This window comes from Gavia stellata, chromosome 7 (assembly GCF_030936135.1).
Source record: "Gavia stellata isolate bGavSte3 chromosome 7, bGavSte3.hap2, whole genome shotgun sequence".
Lineage (NCBI taxonomy): Eukaryota > Metazoa > Chordata > Aves > Gaviiformes > Gaviidae > Gavia > Gavia stellata.
In genome coordinates, this window is record NC_082600.1 from 44,480,772 (window position 1) to 44,500,401 (window position 19,630).

The 19,630-nt window shown below is 43.8% G+C and overlaps 2 protein-coding genes across 6 annotated transcripts in view; both read right to left on the reverse strand.

Moving 5' to 3' along the window:
* AMBRA1 (autophagy and beclin 1 regulator 1) overlaps positions 1-3,347 on the reverse strand; it is a 124,820-nt gene extending 121,473 nt beyond the window's left edge. For all 5 annotated transcript variants that reach the window (XM_059819261.1, XM_059819260.1, XM_059819259.1 and 2 more), the window contains exons 1-5: positions 3,170-3,347; positions 2,857-2,915; positions 1,947-2,130; positions 1,108-1,280; positions 251-317 (exon numbers count right to left, since the gene is read on the reverse strand). In XM_059819261.1, coding sequence (XP_059675244.1) covers positions 251-317; positions 1,108-1,280; positions 1,947-2,130; positions 2,857-2,915; positions 3,170-3,304 — 618 coding nt within the window. In that variant the 5' untranslated portion in view covers positions 3,305-3,347. The remainder of the gene's footprint in view (positions 1-250; positions 318-1,107; positions 1,281-1,946; positions 2,131-2,856; positions 2,916-3,169) is intronic.
* A 14,133-nt stretch (positions 3,348-17,480) lies between these two features.
* HARBI1 (harbinger transposase derived 1) lies at positions 17,481-19,484 on the reverse strand. The gene is made up of 2 exons (XM_009816662.2): positions 18,775-19,484; positions 17,481-18,197 (listed from the first exon to the last, which is right to left on the reverse strand). Exons 1-2 carry the CDS (start codon positions 19,442-19,444, stop codon positions 17,821-17,823), a joined length of 1,047 nt encoding a protein of 348 aa, XP_009814964.2. The 5' UTR covers positions 19,445-19,484; the 3' UTR covers positions 17,481-17,820.
* Positions 19,485-19,630: the final 146 nt, after the last annotated feature.

Consider the following 19,630-nt stretch of genomic DNA (forward strand, 5'->3'; position numbering starts at 1 on the left):
CAGGACCATTGGGACATCTCTCCCACCGCTAATGAGACAGTGAGGGCAAAACAGAGTTTGGAGAGCTCTTTAATAGCCCTGCACGTAACACAAGAACATTCATGTGACCAATTAAGGCGAGACAGAACTCGGCTTAGAAGGACTTCGGGTTTTCAGAAAAGCACAAGGCTGCTTAGGAACAGACTAGGATTAATGTACGTAGAGCACCTTGTAATTAGTCAGTCAATACAGGTACTGATATTCCCCTTACCTGCTGGTTAGAAGGGTTAACAATTGCTGTGAGCAAGTAATGTCCCAAGGGATCAAACCGTACCAGCCTAAAACAAAAGTAGAGCCAGAGTATCAATCATCAGTTCACATTCCACATTGACACAGGACACTGGACACAGTAGGGAAGAAAACCCCACGTGAAACATTTGCAATGAGAACATTACTACGTTACCATCATCATCTTCTGAAGGATGTCCAAAAGTTTATGCATTAAGAAGAAGAAAACATACTTATCTAGCTGAAGACTGCAGCTATTTTATAGTCCACAGCAACACTATATAGAAGTTAAAAGCTGGAAGCAAGTCCTGCTGTTATCAATTAAGGTAGCCAGGAAATTTTAAGGAATATGTACATATATATTACAAATTGGAATTTGGTACAAAGGGAGAGATTAACTTCCCTTGAATATTACATCACTGTCTTATTTTGAATTGCTCAAAAGAAAGCATCAAGCTTCCAGCAACGCAGTTTCCTCTATAACTGCACGAAAGTAATAGCTCAGCATTCTCTTCCAGCAGCTTCTGGGTTCTCTCATCCTTACGGCTGACAAGTTTAATCACTAAGCTTAAAAATGAACATGAAGTAGATCCTGGGCATTTACTGCGCACACGTCGGATTACAAATATGAATAACCAAGCTGATCTATGATCTCCAATTGCTTTTTTTTCCTGTGCACAGAACTGTTTTTCTACCTGCTGGGTCAAGGACCTGCAAACAACACTTCTCTCCGCTGCCTCAGTGCAGAGGGTGCAGCATCCCAGAGGAATCCCCCACATTCCCCAAATCTGACCATTTTTCACATACAAGTGCGCTCTTCCCCTGGAAGCAAGAACTCACCTGACCCGCTCCATTTCACTAGCCGTTTTCACCACTGCAAAAGGCTCCCGACGACTCCAGTCCCAGAAATGTATCTCATTGGCAGTTGCAATCAGCAAGAGCTGAGCCGTAGGATGAAAAGCAAGCGACGCAATGGCATTGTTGCTATCTGTGAACCAGCTCTCACTTCCACCCTGAGTGAGGAGTCAAGAATCACAAGCAGTTTATCACAACATTTGAGATAATTAGGTTTCCACATACATGCCACCTCTCCAAGACTCTGCCTAGAGCATGGAAGTGACATACTTTCTTGGCAACAACAACAGACGCTCTCATATGAGGTCATGTGTCATGTCTAGAACATCACGCTACTTGCAGTAATGACCACAGATGTATTTTTTGTAGGTAAATGTGTCTCAAGCAGCCTGTCAAAATGCTGCATTTCAAAGTGACCAGGTAAGTGGTTTTGTCTCTGTGCTAATCACCAGACTAGGTAGAACTTGCAGAGCAGCAGCTTCCTAATGAAGAGTTCAGATATGCTCAGTGGAATGAAAAATGGCACGTCTTTCCCACAAGCTAAACAGGCATCTTGCACAAAGCTCTCCAGCATTATCTGTACCACTTTAATCAAATAAACAGGCATGGCTAAGGAGCATGACCTACCTGGCAGAATTGAATGAAGAATCTGTCACCTCCTCTCTAGACAGAAGAGGATGGCTATGATCTGTTCTACGCTTTTAAAGACAGGTCCCAGCAAAGCTTCCAAACAGATCTCTTACCAGGCAATATTTGGGAAACAGACAGAAAAAGCCACCACCCACCAAAAACCAAAAGGCACATATGTTTCAGGAAAGACTTACATGTAAATCCCAAATTCTAACCTCCCCATCTAGGCATCCTGAAGCAATGAGGCCCGGGATGGTGGGATGGAAGGTGACACACCAGGGAGTGCGGCGATGGCCAACCAAGGAATGAACACACTTGCCCGTTTTCACCTCTGTGATGTAGATGTTGTGGTTCACATGTGTGGAAGCCATTAGGGTCCTGGGAACGCAGAAGGTAGGACAAACATTAGCATGGGAAGAGTACAGCAAAACCAGACCATGGTTAGCTTCATCTCAACAGGGTCTGTTCACACCTAACCCAGCAGCTCTCCCACACAGAGCTCAAAGGATAAGAGGCTACTGTTTCACCGATGGCCACAAAGCTTCCTGTAGCCACATTTCAGGGTCCATGCAAACATGAGCTCATCCGATCTGCAAGCACAAACTTGACCTTGAAAGTCAGAGTGAACATGCAGCTCAGAAGGAACTCCTGAGTGACAGTTTGGGGCAAATAAATAGTCCCAATTCTCCACACCATATCTACCACTGTCAAGTCAAGTGACACTAAGAGAGATCCCACCTCTATTTCTGCTTCCAATACACGCATCATTCTGTTCTGTTCTTTAGTCCTAGATATCCCAGCGGGTGTGCCACATGTTGTGCTGTAACACCCTTTACTCCCTCAAGTTTCTTATGAAATCCCACGGTGGCCGCACAGATCCTTTTTCCTTAGAACTATGCATTGCTTGGGTACCTCAGAAATTAAACACCAACTATGCTCGAAGCTGTGAGATTAGGAAGGTGCGCACGTTCCATCCATGCATGTCAGGAACCAGAAGTTTCACTCGGCTATTCAGGACTGGACAACTCAATGGGCACAAGCCTCCATCACTTTTGGAAGTGTAAGGAGACTGCTGAAACAGGGAACGAACTAGGAGTTAATTACCTGTCTGGACTAAACGCCAGCAAGAAGGTGGAGCGTGGACTGTCTGGTAACTCAACTTTCTGAAAAAGCCAACAAAGCAGGAAGTGTTGCAAGTGTCATATGATCATACTTTAACTGTAAGCCACACAGACAACAAGGGGAACCCGCTGCAGGAACATATCTAGTATCACATCACTGCAGGAACTGAACAGAGCCAGAGAGCATATCAAGTGTAACACATCAAATGTACAATCATGAGACAATTTATTTCAAACCCCTGCCTCCCTTCCCCGACTCCAAGATCAAGTTATGCACCTCTACCCCACAACCTTACCTTGCCCTCCCATTTCATCCATCGAGTTTTATCCTCCACCAACTCCTGCAGGAGCCGCTGAGCACCCAAGGCTTGGGTACCCCGTTCCCTACCCCACAGGATGCGGACCGCATTCTTCTCCGGTACAACCTTCATAGCTCTCAGCAGCCAACGTTACACCAACTACTGGGAGGAGACACCAGCAGGTTCCAGACGACAACCACCACCAAGCTACAAATAGGCTATCCACATTTCAATTGTTTATCTTCATAGAAACCTAGAAAGAGAGGAGAATGATAAGGAAGGCAGCTTTTACCTTGATCACCTAGATGAAGAGCTTTAAATCCCAAAAGACTAGATTTAAGAGAAAAATCTATTCTCTCCCACAGCCTTTGCTACCTTCTTCTATTACTGAGGTCCAACTTTGACATTTCTGCAGCCAAAGATTACTTTGAAAGGTTTTTGAAAGCATCCAGCCCTTTCCTTGCACACATGCCCTAGGCATACCACACCTAAAAAGAATAAAAAATTGGCCTTGAACATCTTTCCTTTCCCTCTGTCTCTTGCTGTATATAATAAAGAAAAAAAGATCTATGAAGAGACAGTCTTTACACCTTGAAGATTTAGGTCCTGTCTGGGAAGGGTGACTGATAGTTAGAGGAATAGCATTCAAAAATTGACAATGTGACAGAGAAGTCTCCAGGGAATTATTTAAATTTCAGCAATAGTAATTATTCTCACTGCAAAGGTCAGACAATTGATAGACCTCAAGTCCAAATTACTTCCAGCTCCATCACAATAGCTTGCAATGTATGAAAACAACCATGTATTGGACCAAAACCTTACACTGTAGTGGCATCTGGGCCAACTCCATCAAGATGCTTCATTTCGCCTGTCTGAACATCACCTTTCCATCTACATTGCTCTTAGAACAACAGTTCACCCAAGTAATGCACAATGGCAAAGATTAATGCTTTTAGTACACTTTGAGCTGCTAAGGAAAGCACTAATACCCATTTTCTAGAAAAGAAAGTTAATTCCTTGAAAGAACTAAATATAGCAACCCTAATAGCAATGAAGTTAAAAAGTTTTTGAACGGTCTCATATGTTGGAGTTTGCCACCAAAAGCTCTCCAGACACAAGAAGTTTCTTAAAATACGTAAACCAAGAAATGCTGCTGCAATGCTATTATCTTTTGATCCCAGCAGAGCACACATACTACTCTGACATCTCTTTAGAACGTAAAGATCTAAAGATAAATCCTTCTCAGCTCCTGTTACACTGAACAAAACCATCAATATTCAACAGAGAAGGAAGTGGCAACTTAAAAAAGCAAAAAACACACATACAGGGGAAAAAAGGTTCATGTACACAAGAAGAGATGAATTGTTAGATGACAGAACTCAGAACCATCATTAGCAAACCTTTCTTTCCTCCCACTCTCCCTAAAAAAACCTCCGGAGCTGATGATTTAAGACAGCTGCTGCTTACAGGGAGGAGCTGTCTGAAGAGATAAGCCAGGAAAACGAGTTCTAATAAAGCAGACCAGTTTTCATTTGTAAAAGTACAATAAAGGGTACTGAAGTGATGAACAAGTAAAGGCATCCATCTTCCTAGAAAAGAAATTCACCACAAAGAAATTCAAGCTAGCTGGAAATTCCCTGATGTTTAATGTGAACAGCATGGGGATCATCTATTTTAGAGAAACCGAACTCCACAGTGTAAAATAAGCCTTCTTTCGAGAATCTGTGAAAGTCAGCCAAACATTAGGTAGGAATTATTCCACAAAATAAAAGCCTTACTGGAAAGCAACACAAAAACTAAAGATGCCATGCTGCAAGCGGATTCTTGAAAGCAACTGTACAGATTCAACAAGCCCAGACCCAAAAAAGCTAGAGCAAGGATAACTGGAGCAGATACAGCCAAAAGCACAGTATAATACAGGAATCACTAAACCAAAAAATATTTTTTCACTAAATGCTAATAAATCCTCACCTGGATTCTGCAAACAGCACCAGTCACCCAAGTTCAGAAACGACTGGATTCCAATGGTAAGCAGTGTGAAGGACAGCTCAGAACAATACAGGCAATAAAAAGTCTATTTTACAGGAGGAAACTGTAAGTCTAGTTTTGTCTAGTAAAATTACGAAAACACTAGCTGAATATTCTATATGGGTGCATTCAAGGAATAAGGACTACAAGAACCTAAGTATAAACATATAAACCACACACAAATGGAAGACCAGACCTGCAGCTGGAATAAGCTGCAAGTTTGAAGAAATCTCAAACATTAAGCTTTGGAATAGCCTTTCAATAGCTGTAAAGGACAAACAACCTAAATAACTTAAGAGATCCTGATAATTTACAAGCAGGATAACCCAATTACTCATGAGAAAGAACAATCTCTGACAACTTGGGAACATTTCAGTCCTATCAGAAGGACTAATGTTCCCTGAAGTACAATAGCAACAAGGAAATCAAGAGGTTTAACAAACATTTTTATGTTTATTTATGCCACAGGCAAGTATACATATTGTAAAATAAACAGCTAACACCTACAGCTGCAGTTAGTGAACCTCTTGCATTCACCTTATTGAAAGACCAAGTCATCTTCAGTATACAAAATCAAGTACCTACTTTAAGACGGCTTATCTAAATCTTCGCAGATGTGTACTAATTTCTTGAACTAGTTTGGCTATAACAAACACTTCATATGTGAGCATCCGGAGTGCATTTGAACTTGATGTTTTACCCTTGATGTCCCTCGTTTTTTTCAGCTTCTTCTGACTCACCTCTTTATCCCATTTGAAAAGAAAACAGAAACTCAGGGCTTTCAGGGCTTGAATGCCTACGCAGTACCCTGCTAACCTGCTCAACACTTTTAAAAGCTGGGATCTCTTCAGAAAAACTGAATGCATCCTTCTTGAGCGCGGCTGACACTCCAGTGTTACCCTGAATCCCTTTGGGGGCCAAGCTTTATCCATGCCTCATAAGGGGAAAGTTTACTCCTTTATCCGAATTAGCCTGAACACAGTAACTGCTCTCCACGAGCTGGTGACACATTCAGCAATACTTCAGACTGGCAAAGAAAATTAGAGCCTTCAAATGGAGAAATAGATGCAGTGTAGACATGGGCATTACCTTCGCTCACTTCAGTAGGAAGCCTTTAACCTTATCATGGGATGACATGTTCAGTTTTGGGTTGTCGGGGGGGTTTTTTTGTTGGGTTTTTTTTGTTGTTGTTGTTGGATTTGCTTTTTTTAAAGGAGCCAGTTCCTTCTCTAATCTAGTAAAGATACCCACCAACTCCAAACATTTTGCTCAAATATAAGAAGCCAAATAACGACAGCATGTTATTAAATACCATTAGCAGACAAACCATGGAAGTACCAACCACATTTATAGCTACTCAGCAGCCATCTGACTAACAAAGTTTAAATGAAATGCAGTGGGTTTGAAAATACTTCTCAGGCCTCAGCATAAAGAAAACTTGCAGCTCACTGGCTCAAACCTGTCCAGGCAAGTGGTGGACTGATTCAGTAACAACTTCTATTACAAACACCCATGCTATCACAGCTGATAAACAGCTGACCACCAAACAAGGAACTGCTCAGGGATTGGTATTTTTCCATTTTCTTCTTCTTGTTGGGTGGGTTTTTTTGGTTTTTTTTAATCAGGATGACCAAAAGTGGAGTCCAACGACTGGAAGATTAGCTGATGCCCTGGATGTGGTCCAGGGCACCGCAGAAATTCTGAAAGTGGAGAGTCAGAAATTTTTCTATAATTGGCAGCTTTGTTTTCTTAACAGTTTTCTCCCTTCAGGGCATTTCAGGACAGCATGTTGGGCTGTTTACAGTTTTGGAAAGAGCATTACACAGCCCAAGCCCAAGCCTTTTACTTGCTCTGTGCCAGCTGTCCTTGAAGAAGTCTTAAGAATTCCCAGCCTCAGAGCAATATAAGCTCACTTGTAATTGTCACTTTTACAGATGCTGAACCTCTAGAAAACCAAAGTGGAGCAGCAAATTGGTAATACTTCATAGTGGTACAGGACCCCATGAAAACACAGACAAAAATGCAGGGAGAGAAGAAGAATAAAAAGAAGCACATTCAAATCGCCATATAGAAAGGATGTCAAGATATTTTATGCATTATGCAGGGGTTTACCATTCCAATTAGAAACTTCAGCACTTTACAGAGATGATGGTCCCATCTCTTAACATGCATCGCCCCCCCAACATCTTTGGTGCTACTAATTTTGTGGAGATTCCAGTACCACTGTTCCGGGAGCACAGCTGGCTTTGATACAAAGAAGAGTATCGGAGTACCACCTCATGTTATTCAATTCTCCATTGGGGAAAAAGTTATTTCACATTGCCTTCAGCACTCAGACTACAAATCTATTACCACTCCAAAGGACTTCTTGCTTGTGCGCTGAGCCCAACACTAAAAGCCTTTCCTGATGTGTGCATACAGAAACAGTGTAAACAGCTCTACCAGTGTTTAAAAAGAAAAAAAAAGCTGCAACCAGTAAATGCTATTTATAATGGGAAGTTCTATCCAAAAGATACAAACGTCCAAATAATTTCAGACAATTTTGCTGCCCAAAGAGGTTTCACGCGATTGATGAAGGAAGAGGCAACATTAAGTGAAATATAAAAGATGTCTCCGGCTTTGCAATCTGGGATCCACAGAGCGAATGCATGTATAAGCTTCCCTAAAAAAAGACCAGCGAGGAGAAAAGCATGAGCTGGTAGTTTCTGTCTCAAAGTCCCTTTGTCAAGTTTTAAGACTTCCAGAATGCACTGACTGTAAAATGGATATGATCCACATAGGTTATAGGCCAGTGCAAGCTGCATACTTTGTATTAAAAGAACACAGATGGGAAAAAAAAAAACCAACAAAACAAAAGCAAAACCATTGTGAACAATCAGGCATGTCACTGACCTGCAAAAACACAAGCAAGCTTGTCTCTAGAAAAGAAGAGAAACAGATTATTAGTACTCTGAACTGTCCCAGCTCTGACCATGGGCCTACCTATCTTGTAAGTCAGTAGCTTCTGTTTTCAAAATGTCTGTTCTTAAGTGAAGTGTCCAGCACTAACAATAAAGCATGCCAATTCATTTATTCCAAATTAAAATGCAGCATCTCAGGCTTTGAATACCAGCAAGATATTAGACAGTTCAAGAGTATTTAATAAATTTTAGTAATTTAATAAATAGTAGTAATAATTTAGCATTCCTACTGTTGTATATGTGGGTGGGTTCTCCAGAATCATCAGGAGATCATCAGACAGGTGTGAAAACAGCGTATGCAGCAGTACAGCCCAAATGCTTTATCTTCACTGCCAGTGATCCTCACACTGGCTGTAGTCACACAACATGCTACTTCCTCGAAGTATTTTCTACAACAAATCAGTTTCCCTTGTATTTTACACAGTTTAATTTTGCGGCAAATTGCTTTATCAAGACCCCTATGTCTTTCAGAAGCTCAAAAGAGCAAAGAAAAAAAACACTGTGCGTAGTGAAGACAGTCAGAGATCATCTTGCCAATGACCACAGACTACACAGCCCCTCCTCCTCTTACAGGAGCTTCATCGGTAAAGCAACAAAACCTGGTTCTGAGACCCACAGACAGATCTCCGAGAACGAACCAGATGCCTAAAACATCATTTGGAATTTATGTAAGCAATTACACAGCTCCAGAGACTTTCTAGTTCCCCTCCTTGTTTACACTCCAAGTTTTCCCCCACCTCTGCAATACGGAGATTATGATGCCAACATCTTCCTAAATTGCACGAAACAATACCATGGAAGAAGCCCCAGAAATGCTATCCCAGGTAGAACACCTGAATTCTACTAGCAGTTTTATTAAAAGTATTGATTTAATTCATACCAAGCGTCCTGCCATTCCCACTAACCCTCTTCATGTCGCCACTTGAAAGACTGAACAAAATAAAAAAAAGTTTACGACAAAACAAAACAAAAAAGCTGATTTACCCTCTTTGCACTGCACCAACTCAGCTAAACAAACAAGACAACTCGAAGAGTCCTAATTTGGTAAGTAATCGAACTACGTAGCACTGGAATTTGAACAATGCTATAACAACAACAAAATCAGTAAAAAAGGGTGACATGACTCATACCCAGAATAGTTCCATGGATCAAAACTTAAGACAAGTGTCAGAGGAACGGGACTATGCTCAGTATTAAGTGACACGGCCACATGAATTTCTGACAATGTACTTGATAGGCTACATATTTAAATTTTCCTCAAACAACATCATTTCTCTTTCCTTAACTCCATTTGTGGTACTTCTATATGAGCTTTATGAGTGTCCTCAGAGGTTCTAGCTCTTCTTGGGTTAAAAACAAGAAAACCCCCCACAAAACGTTTTGTGTAGAGACAACTTCAAGTTATCTTGCAGCAATATCTAAACAAACAGAAAATTGGAAACAGAGTTAAATTGGAAATAAAGTTACATTGCACTGGAATCTTTAAACAAGGCTAACCCACAAACAAAAAAGGTCCACAGAGGTATAACAAACAATTAACTTAAGCATGATTAATAAGAAAAAAAAAAACCACCAAAACTAGAATCCATTCTTTCACTCTGTTTCTACTTCTCTGTCCTTGATTATGCGTTTATAAAAAACGAAGGCAGCTTAATTTAAGACACCAGAATCATGTAGATTCCTGACATTAGAGCACAGAGCCAGCCTTCAACTAAGTGCCCATAAATATGAAAAAAAAAAACACTAAACCACTAAAAAAAAGCTTTAGGAGAAGAGAAAGTAAGTTTATGATGCAACTATGCAACAGAGTCCAAAACTAATACCATGAAGGCACTTTCATTATATGGCCTTGGTTTTGGTCTTCAAAGTTTTTAAGATATTCCCCAAAGTATTATTCAGTAAGCTGAAGTTTTCCCTTGATTAAGGCCAGAGAGATTTGGAAAGTAATTCCAAAGCACATCTTCTGCAGATGCGCTAGATATACTGCTCTGAGTTGTATCCACAGCTCTAAGTGCTTCCACATAAATCAGAACAGGATTCCTAAAGAAAAATAACTCGTATTAGTGCTTCATTATTAAAAAATTCAATCCCATGTTTTAAATTGAAACTACAAACAGCCCAGGAAATTCAATTACATTACAAAGATATCAATAGTTGCCATTTCAGGATCCTATATGGAGCTGATTGCTATTAGAATCTTAATTTGTCTTCCTGGTCTGGATTAAATGAGCTATAATACCCCTAAGAGAACTACCCAGTCAAAAGAAGTACATTAAATTGCTAGTTATTTACAGGAAAATGAGGAGGAAGTGGAAGAGAAACTTGCAGATATCAACTTCTAAAGGTCAGAAAATGAATGGTGAATATAAGAAGGGAAGTAATAAAAACAAAAGTGATCAGCTGTGTCTGGAGCCTGACAGTTTCATTTAGCAATGAGAATATGGAGCACTTTCATGACTATTATTACCATTTCCACATAAACTTAATGAATTCTTGAGAAGAGAGATATTAGTTCCAATCCCGAAGACAGGAAGAGAATAAATATAATTTCACAAAGCTGTAAGATAAGTCAAACAGCAGAACTGCGACCCAGAAGATTAAGAGTTGGTTTCCCCAATTCCATATTCAGACCATGGCATCCTTTTGCAGCAGGAAATGAGGGACAGAGAGAAAAGAGAGAACTAGAGCAATATGGAGAGAGACAAAGAGAGCAATATAGAATTCGGATTAAACCCTTAAGAGAATTCTCATTTAGATAGGAAAGTAAAGGCATTTTCAATGCAAAATCCCAGTATTTACATTAAAAGTCACATCAAGGCTCCTCAAGCTCAAGAGCCACAGCCAAGTGCCCCCTAGTGACATCATACACGCAAGAGAAATTTGGGAACACCAACATTACGGAGTAGCAGAAGCAGCATCGGATATCCACAAGATGAAGACAAAGTATTTTATGCATTCAAGGCTGCACTTAAGGCATGTGCACCTTATCCAAGTAATAAAGAAAAAGCAACTGGAAGCGAGAACATATTTTAAAAAACGCAGTTCATATAATTTCCTGCTCACATGGAAATAATCAAATACGGCAACAAGCCAAAAAGCAAAAACTATCTACACAGAAGCTGACGTCTTCACGCACAGATGTATCAGAACTAAAGAAGAGGTGGAAGACAAAGAAGATTTAGACTCTGAACAAAGAAACACAGCCAATTCTTGACACCCTTTCCCTTCTTGGCCTTGGACTGAGACTGTGGGAGAAATATAAAGGGAGGTGGGGAAAGTGTCCAAAACACGGGTCAGAGACTCCTCTCAGCAGTTCTACGCTGCTCGAGGTGGAGAATTAGTGCTACATACCAGGAAGAGGGCTGCAGGAATCGCTCTGCCGGGACAGCCCAAAAGACCTCACTGAGAACATTCGAAGCGGAGCTGTACGAGCACACAGATTAAGATGACTCTCTCCACGCTCAGGCCTGGCACCTCATCATCCTGCGCGCCTTCAACAAACAGTTTACAAAAACTGGACACAACAAACAGTTACTAGACAGCAATCCCAGTCAGAGTTCTTAACAACCACCGTTAAATCCTGAGAGGCAGACAAGTAGGTCTCCCCTTGTTTTAAGCAAGCAAATCGATGCATCTTTCATTAAGCAACTACTATCTCATTTAACAACTTCCCATTAAAATATTTCTAATATTAATCCTCTTCCACTGCACATCACCTCGTTACTCGCTTTTGAAAACCACAATTCTTTTGCCCTCACCTCATTAATAGTTTGTTTCTATCACTCTCCTTGCTAGGTTAGTGCAGGGCTACTAATACAAAACACACGAGGTAACTACTAACATGCACTATGCCCTTTAACAGCTCTCTAGTATTACTAACTCAATGGGGAAAAAAAAAGTACCCTAATGCTATTTGTATTAATAGTACTAATAAGTATTAACATCAACAATAACTTTGTAAGAGCCTTGAATTCATCTCGCTTGCTAACCACAGCATAAAAGATGCTAAAGTTACTTTCCAGAAGTTTCATTAAAAATTATGACACAAAAGAAGGAGTAGGTATTCAAATCCCTAACTTACAGCAAAGGGACACCGGCAGACAGTATCGTTGCTTGACTTCTTTATAACCAGTTGTTACAGCTGCATAAAAGTTGGAAGTGCTGCACAGAAAATGGAAAAGTAGGAAACAACCAAACAAGAATCCAGAGGGTCAGTTATGACTCAGAAAAGGGCAAAAGAAAGAAAACCAAGAAGAAGCTGTCAGCAAAGTAAACATTCTGCGTAAACTCCCCAGCAACTGAATCTGAAAAGGCAAGTCCAGATATTTGGATCCAAATATACTCTTCATTCCAAGTATTAAAAAAAATATAAATGCTAATGGACTGCCGTACTCATCAACATCGACGCCGCCACAAATCAACAGATGAGTACGTGATATTTAATTTGTTACCTTCAAAAGACAAATGGACCAATTTTTAAAAAATATATATATCTACAGCAACACCGATTGTGGACTACAGAACTAGTAAGCAAGCTGTACTGAAGAGTTATGAATGTTAGAAATTGCATTACAGCAGCCTTTCAGAACACAAACAAGGATTTTAAATTTAGCGGAGAATTTCAGGTACTGTTGCCTACGTCACCCATAAGGCACTCAAATCTGCCTGGATTTAACCCCATACCGCATTCTGAAAACTGACCCAACAACAAAATTAAACAGTCGGGTAATGGATTGGCAGTAAGCGTACATTACCAGCAGGTCATTCTTAGGTCCCATTTTAACATTCCCATTAGCAATTTGAAGGAGGATGGGAGTGGCAAAGGCAAAGAAGCCAGATGACATTTGCAGAGGACACCAAACTGGGTGGAGCAGTAAACAAGGACAAATATCGAAACACATTGGGTTCTTATATGAAGATGTAAGAACATTTCACACGGAAGAGAAAACAGAGCAGCACCAAGCACTCTTCCTGAACATATTTATACCGACTACATTCACACAGCTGATCAGCCTGAGGACTAGCTTGCACCTAGATAACAACTATTCTTGAATCGGTCTCTTCCAACAGAACAATACTGTAAAAGTGTGTCTTGGGAAAAATTATGCGTAACCCTCGAAAACATCTCTTGAAGTTGAAATGCTGTTTTACTGCAGGAATTGCGTTGCAAAAACTGTTTTCCACAGACAGTGGAAAGCACAGCACTGATGTGATTCAGAAATAATCTCAAAAAACTCAGTGAACACTAAAGAAACTTATGTGTTGTCTGGAGGAATATTGTAGGTGAAAACCAAACCGTTCCTATAGCTAGTGAATTAACCGGGTATGCTCCCTCATAAGAAAAGAGGTAATCGAGTGTCACCGTGCTAGAGGCACACATGAATGCATTTTATGCAAAATACTACTTACACAAGCCAGTGTTCTGCAACACACGGTGGAAAACAGAAGGAGGGATAGAGAAGACGGCACTGACTTCACGTTTTATTTGGCTAAGGCCGGAAAACAACAACAACATTTATTATCTCAAAACAGCAGCCCCAAAACGCAGCCTGACCCTACCCAGGCCGCCGGTGCGTGGAAGCCCCGGCCGGTTCTGCGGGAGCAGCGGGAGGGAAGGGGGCGATGGAGCGGGAAGCTGGAGGCACCCGACCCCGACTTAAAAATCCGGTTCCCGGGAGCGCTCAGGCGGGCCCCGGCACCCGGGAGCCGCTCTCCTCGGAGGCCTCCCCTCCCTCCCAGCCCCGACCCCGCCGGCCGGCCAGCGGGAGGCAAGCGCCGCGGGTTTCGCCCTCACCGGCCGCGGCCGGCCCGGGGCAGCGCGGCCCGCGGGGAACGGGGCCCGCCGTCGCCGCGGCAGCCTTCCCCCGCTCCCCCCGCCGCAGGCCGCGGTCCCGGAGCGCCCGAACAAAGGGCCCGGCAGCGAGCCCCGGCCCCCTACCCGTCCCCGCTCCGCCCGCCGCGGCCCGGCGGCCCCGCGCAGGCAGGTGCCCGCCACCTTCCGGGGCGCCGCCGCGGGGACGGCCGCGCCCGCCCGCCCGGGGAGCGGCGGCGCGGCCCTGGCCTGGAGCCGGGCCGAGCGCCTAGGCCCGGAGCCTACCTGGTGCGGAAGGGCCGGGGCCGGGCGGGCGGAGCGGTGCCGGGGCCAGGGCCGGGCCCGGAAGGAGCGGCCCCCAGTGCTCGGTCGTCGCCGCCGCCGCCGCTCCGAGCTCCAGCCAGGCGAGCCAGCCGAGCGCCGAGACGGACCCCAAGAGCGGCGCCGAGAGCGGTACCAAGGCCCGAGCAGCCGAAGCTAGAACGCCGCCAGGCCGAGCCAGCCGAGCGAAGAGCTCTTCCACCGCGGCACGGTGCGGCGCTGCGCGCGGCCGCCCGGGGGCGACGGAGGGCAGGCGAGACGAGTCGAGCCCGGAGGGCGGCCGGGGCGGATGCGGATGGCGCTGCCGGCCTGGCCTGGCCCGGCCCGCTCCCCGCGCCGGCGGGTGCCCGGGGCTCCCCGCCGGGCAGGACGGCTGCGGGTGGAGGCCGGGGCGGGCGGCCAGCGGGGCCGGGAGCCGCGCTGTGCCAGACAGCCGGTCAAGGACGGTGTGCCGAGCGGGCCCCGGCCTGCCGCCGCGAAAGGCCTTCGGGGCTGTGCCGGGCCTCGCACCGCGGGTGTTCGCCGTTACCCCGGGATGGGGAGGCCTCTCGGGCAGGCAGCGCCCTGCTCCCTCTTCCGTGTAGGCTATTTTTGCTAAATCTCACCCTGCAGCACGTTCTCCACCTCCCGTCTATCTTTTTTTCTTTTTTTTTTTGCCCCTCAAGACTGATACAGAGTGGAAAAAAGGTAATTAAGAACAGGCAAGACAAGATAGACAGTATCAGAGTGAAACACATTTAGAGAAAGATAAGGTTATCAGATGACACGTAACTGAAAAATTTCTGAAATAGCAGAGTATTAATATTTATTGTCACATTATTAATCTCCAACACCATGGATGGCGAAGACACAAAACGTGTGCGTGGCCCCCGCGGAAGAGGGGCACCCTGCAACGAGAAGCCCTAGGGAGGCAATAGCACAAGTTGCTGTATCCTCCCGCCTCATCTGCATTGGAGAAGTGAGAGCCTCAAGAGGGACTCGGTTGTTGGAAGGAAAACCCAAGCAAGACAGGGCACTTTGCACCAGTAAGTCAGCAAGGGGAAAAAAAAGAGTCAAAAGGCCCGGACAGGTGAAGTTTAGGGCTTGAGGTTTGCCGTAATACACAGGATTGGAGGGAGGAAAGGCAGCCTGCAGCATAGCTAGTCTTCGAGGAGGTATTTTAAAGGAAAGCTGAAAAGGGCTTGTGATGGGACTTTACGAGGAATTTAGTCAAGTAATGAAAACTGCAATACCTTGGACAGTCGGTCACTGTCATGCTCCAACACATGACTGAGACTTATCAAACATTCGATGGTCAGGGTAGACTTCACCTTTCAAAGCTGTGACAACGCACAAATTTGCAAGTACTCCAGAATGCAGCTGGCAAGATGAGGTGCAAGTACAGAGGAGCAGAAAAGCAAAAATGAAATGTGAATTTCAAGCTGTCAAATTTAAATATTGTCTAAACCCGAGGGAAAAGAGAAAAGTCTAAATGAATCTGTTTGAAAGAAGTTGCTTTGGAGTACACAGGGCAAACTTATCTCTAGATGAGGAAGTTCCATTTCCCAAGTGAACTGAAGGATACCGACATCTGACTCAAGGAAGAACAGCAGTTTTGTTGTCTGGATCGGTCTTATCTGGTGCAGCCTGATGCAGGTTTTGCCCAAAGTGATAAACAGTGAGATCAGTTTTGAAATTAAACTCTACCAAAGGTGAGAGTGGCTGAAGGAAGACAAAACCCAGCAACAAATGTGTTCCGGGAAAAGCCTCCGCTTTGAGTTCACTCTGGTCTCAACACATGCTGAGAAGAGCTATTCATAGCATAAGTTGAGAAACTCCAGCTCGTTATTACGTGACAGCGTTTGTACCTACACGTGTCCAAGTCTCACTTGACCTTGGCATCACCCACGCAGCTCATTCACTGTCTTGCTGGTGTTTAGGTCTAAAGATCGGTATGTTTAGCATAGTCCGTCAGATATGATTATGAGCCATCAGGCACCATATACAGCCACAACTCCTACCTTAAAAATGCCTTTTTTTTTTTTTTTTTTTTAAAGAAAACAATGCTTGTCTGCTTCTTCCTAAGTAAAAGGAGTAGGGTTTTTGCCACAGTGAGCAATAGTAGTTCTTACATGATACTTCATGGGAAGATGTGTAAAGAAAATAAAATTACATCTCAGGTTGTTGTCCCTATTAGGTTACAGTTCTCACCAAGGCTTATGAAAACATGCTGCTTATAGATCATAAAGCATGCTTGGTTTTCTACAAGATAGTAAATGCTTACTGCCATTGCAAACCTGCCAGAACTATACCTAATCCTGCATCTCCATCCTACACTTAAGAAGGTGTCCCATACTTTCTTATTCTTCAAACATGGGGCGTGATCCAGGCTCATTTCCTCTAAAAGAACAGACAGGCCTGGCATGGCAGATGGTTGCACTGCTACTTTAAGCAACTACATTTTTGCAGCATTCTGCATTGCCTACCACTTTTGTTTCCTTTACCACCCAGTAAACAATATAATCTAAGAAACAAAATTTTCTCAGACTGGTGCCAAGAGATCCTTGGAAACACTTGCATCTCTTGGAACGATAACATTGCCAGGAAACTTTCCCGTCCTGCGCCAGCAACAACTGTGCGCATTAGTTATCTTTTTCCACTGAATAGGTAGATTGCCAGCAGTGGCAGAGCAGCCTTTCTGTACCTCAGGTCTGATCTAAACGGAGAACTTTTGCAATCAGTTCCATTTTCGTGACCCAGACAGTCCTTGGCATTTCTTTTACAGCAGCCAACAAGATGAGTAGTTACTGACAATTTCTGTTGTAGCAGACATACTAGTGAGAACTAGACTTACTTTCACCAGCCCATTTCCTAATATCTGTTAAGTAATTGACAGAGTCAACCATAGCTTAACATCTTCTCCAGTCTGTTTGAGAAAGAAGAAACCTTCAACCCTTCTAGGTAGGTGCAAGCACTAGAGTGTGCCCAGCAAAAAGCCAGACTCCTCCCAGAACACAGATGTTGGCTTTCAGAAGAATCGCTGGGTTTTGCGAGATGTGCAAAATGGTATTTAACAAGAATTTATATCTGCAAACGAAAAGATAAATGTTTGCTTTGCTACTCATGAATTCAGGGTAGACATGAGTCCACATGGAATTTTAATTTATGTGAAATACTGTTTAAAAATCAATCATAAATGTTTTGGGTTACAAAGTGGCATAGAATTGTTGCTTTGTAAAACTGTGCGAGGCTTACAGATTTTCCATAATCATCAATGACAACTTCCCAAGTTTCTCCACCTCTCACATTAATCATTTTTCTCTAAATCAGATGAAAGGGGAGTCTATAACCATCACAACAGTAAAAATTTAGCAATTAAATTGCATCTCTGGAGAGATCGAGAGATGTTCAGAATACTGCCCGAAATGAAAAGAATAGAATTTCTCCTCGCCTCACATCTTAGTCCTTACAAACTCAAGAGGAAGGGGCATATTTCCTCCATGTATCTTCCCAGATGAACCATTAGAAGCCTTCCCTCTGTCACAACATTAGCTAAAATGAGTAAGTAAAAGCTCCTGACGAATACGACAGGCTTCCGAGTCCATTGATTCCATTTGCTCATACTCTTCTTCCGGTTGTTCCATGTGTCCTGTGGCCGGGGAAGACCACACATCCAGCCCGTGTTCCAGGGAGATGTTATGAAGCACACAGCAGGCCAGAATGATGTGGCTGGATTTCTCTGGAGAATACTGCAGGGTGCCTTTGGACCCATCCAGGCAGCGGAAACGCGACCGAATGGTTCTGAACGTCCGTTCGATGACATTGTGAGTGGCAGAGTGCGCCATGTTGTAACGATATTCTGCGGGTGTCTCAGGGATATGCAGAGGGGTCATCAGCCACGTTCGGAGAAAGAAGGAGCTGTCACCTGTTAGCAGTGAAAAGGAGGACAGGTTACATACCTACAGTTAATCACAGCTTGCAGCTCTTCACCCTCGCTTTTCTGGTATTGCAGATACAGAATAACTTATTTCTGTGGCTAAAACAGAAGGCATGAGAAAACACATAATTCAGGTTTACAAGTGTGACAAACAACAAAACAAAGACATTCTGTTTTACACAGGGAAAGAAGTTCCTGGAAGAACACGGAAGAGTTTTAAGACAATTAATTTACTACATAATACAGTGAAAGACATCTGGACTAGGACCCTACATCACAGAATTAAAAATTGCATAATTCAGCTTAGAAAGGTGTAGGATACTGAAAACAAGGTCTTAACAGAATGAATGTAAACTCATACATACAACAATCAGACTGTATAAAACACAGATTGGAAGTTACCGTTCTAGACTTCTAAGAGAAGGATCATCCAAACTGAATTGCAAATCTCAAGGGATTTGCAGGAAAGCAATCAGCAGTAAATGTGCCCAGAGGCTCTAGACTCAAAGAGAAGCCAACGTATAATAGACTTTCCACAGAACACAACGATGAAAAATTGACTTACCGAGCAGCCAGCCATCTTTATGTAGCTCAGTTTCAAAATGGCTTCTAAGGGCTGCCTGCTGTAACACCATGTAGTCGGGCAGGCTGCCTGGCCAGTGCGTTTCTGCACTCAGGAGGACTCCTCTGGCATCGCACACCATCAGGCAGTTCAGAGAATGGAGACCCTTTCGGTTCACATAGGACAGGTCCTCAGCATTTGGCGCTTTGATTGCCACGTGGGTGCAGTCAACCACCCCCAGCACTCCCGGCATGCCTGCCAGCCCATAAAAGTCATCCTTCAGGCTCTGAACGGTAGCTTCATCCTCAGGAAAGTGAATAAACTGTGAGGCTCTTTCCACCAATGCCTCGGTTACATTGGCAACGCAGCGGCTCATGGAGGCTTGACTAATGCCAATAGCATCCCCCATGCGAGTCTGGAAGGAGCCCGAGGTATAGAAACCCAGTGCAGCAAGTATCTGCGTCTCCGGACTGATGGCCCTGGACCGCTGCGTAGGGCGAGAGAGACTGGCTCCCAGGAGATCCACCAGGTAGTAAATGAACTGTCGGGGAAAGCCGTACGTGGATACTAGATACTCATCCGTGACATCCTCCAGCTTGAAGCGATCCAAAGTCCTGTGTCCGCGGCCATAGAGCAAGAGGTCGCAGTCAAGAACCGCAATAGGTACGGCCATGGCTAACGGCCAGGGGGGTCCTCTGGGGCTCCTCCGTTACCGAGCTTTCCCCGGAGCCTTCACCTGCAAAAACCAAACGGAAAGGAGACTCAGGATGGTTTTTACTGGTCAGCCTTTCAGGCTCCGTTACCGTTCAGGTTATGCAACAAATCCTTTTGCTTCCTTGTACCTGCTTTTAAAAGCACG

Coding starts and splice junctions, on each gene's coding strand:
- HARBI1 (XM_009816662.2), bottom strand. CDS start 19,444: ATGGCCGTACCTATTGCGGTTCTTGACTGCGACCTCTTGCTCTATGGC. Junction 18,198..18,774: donor TAAAGATGGCTGGCTGCTCG/GTAAGTCAATTT, acceptor CACTGCTAACAG/GTGACAGCTCCTTCTTTCTC.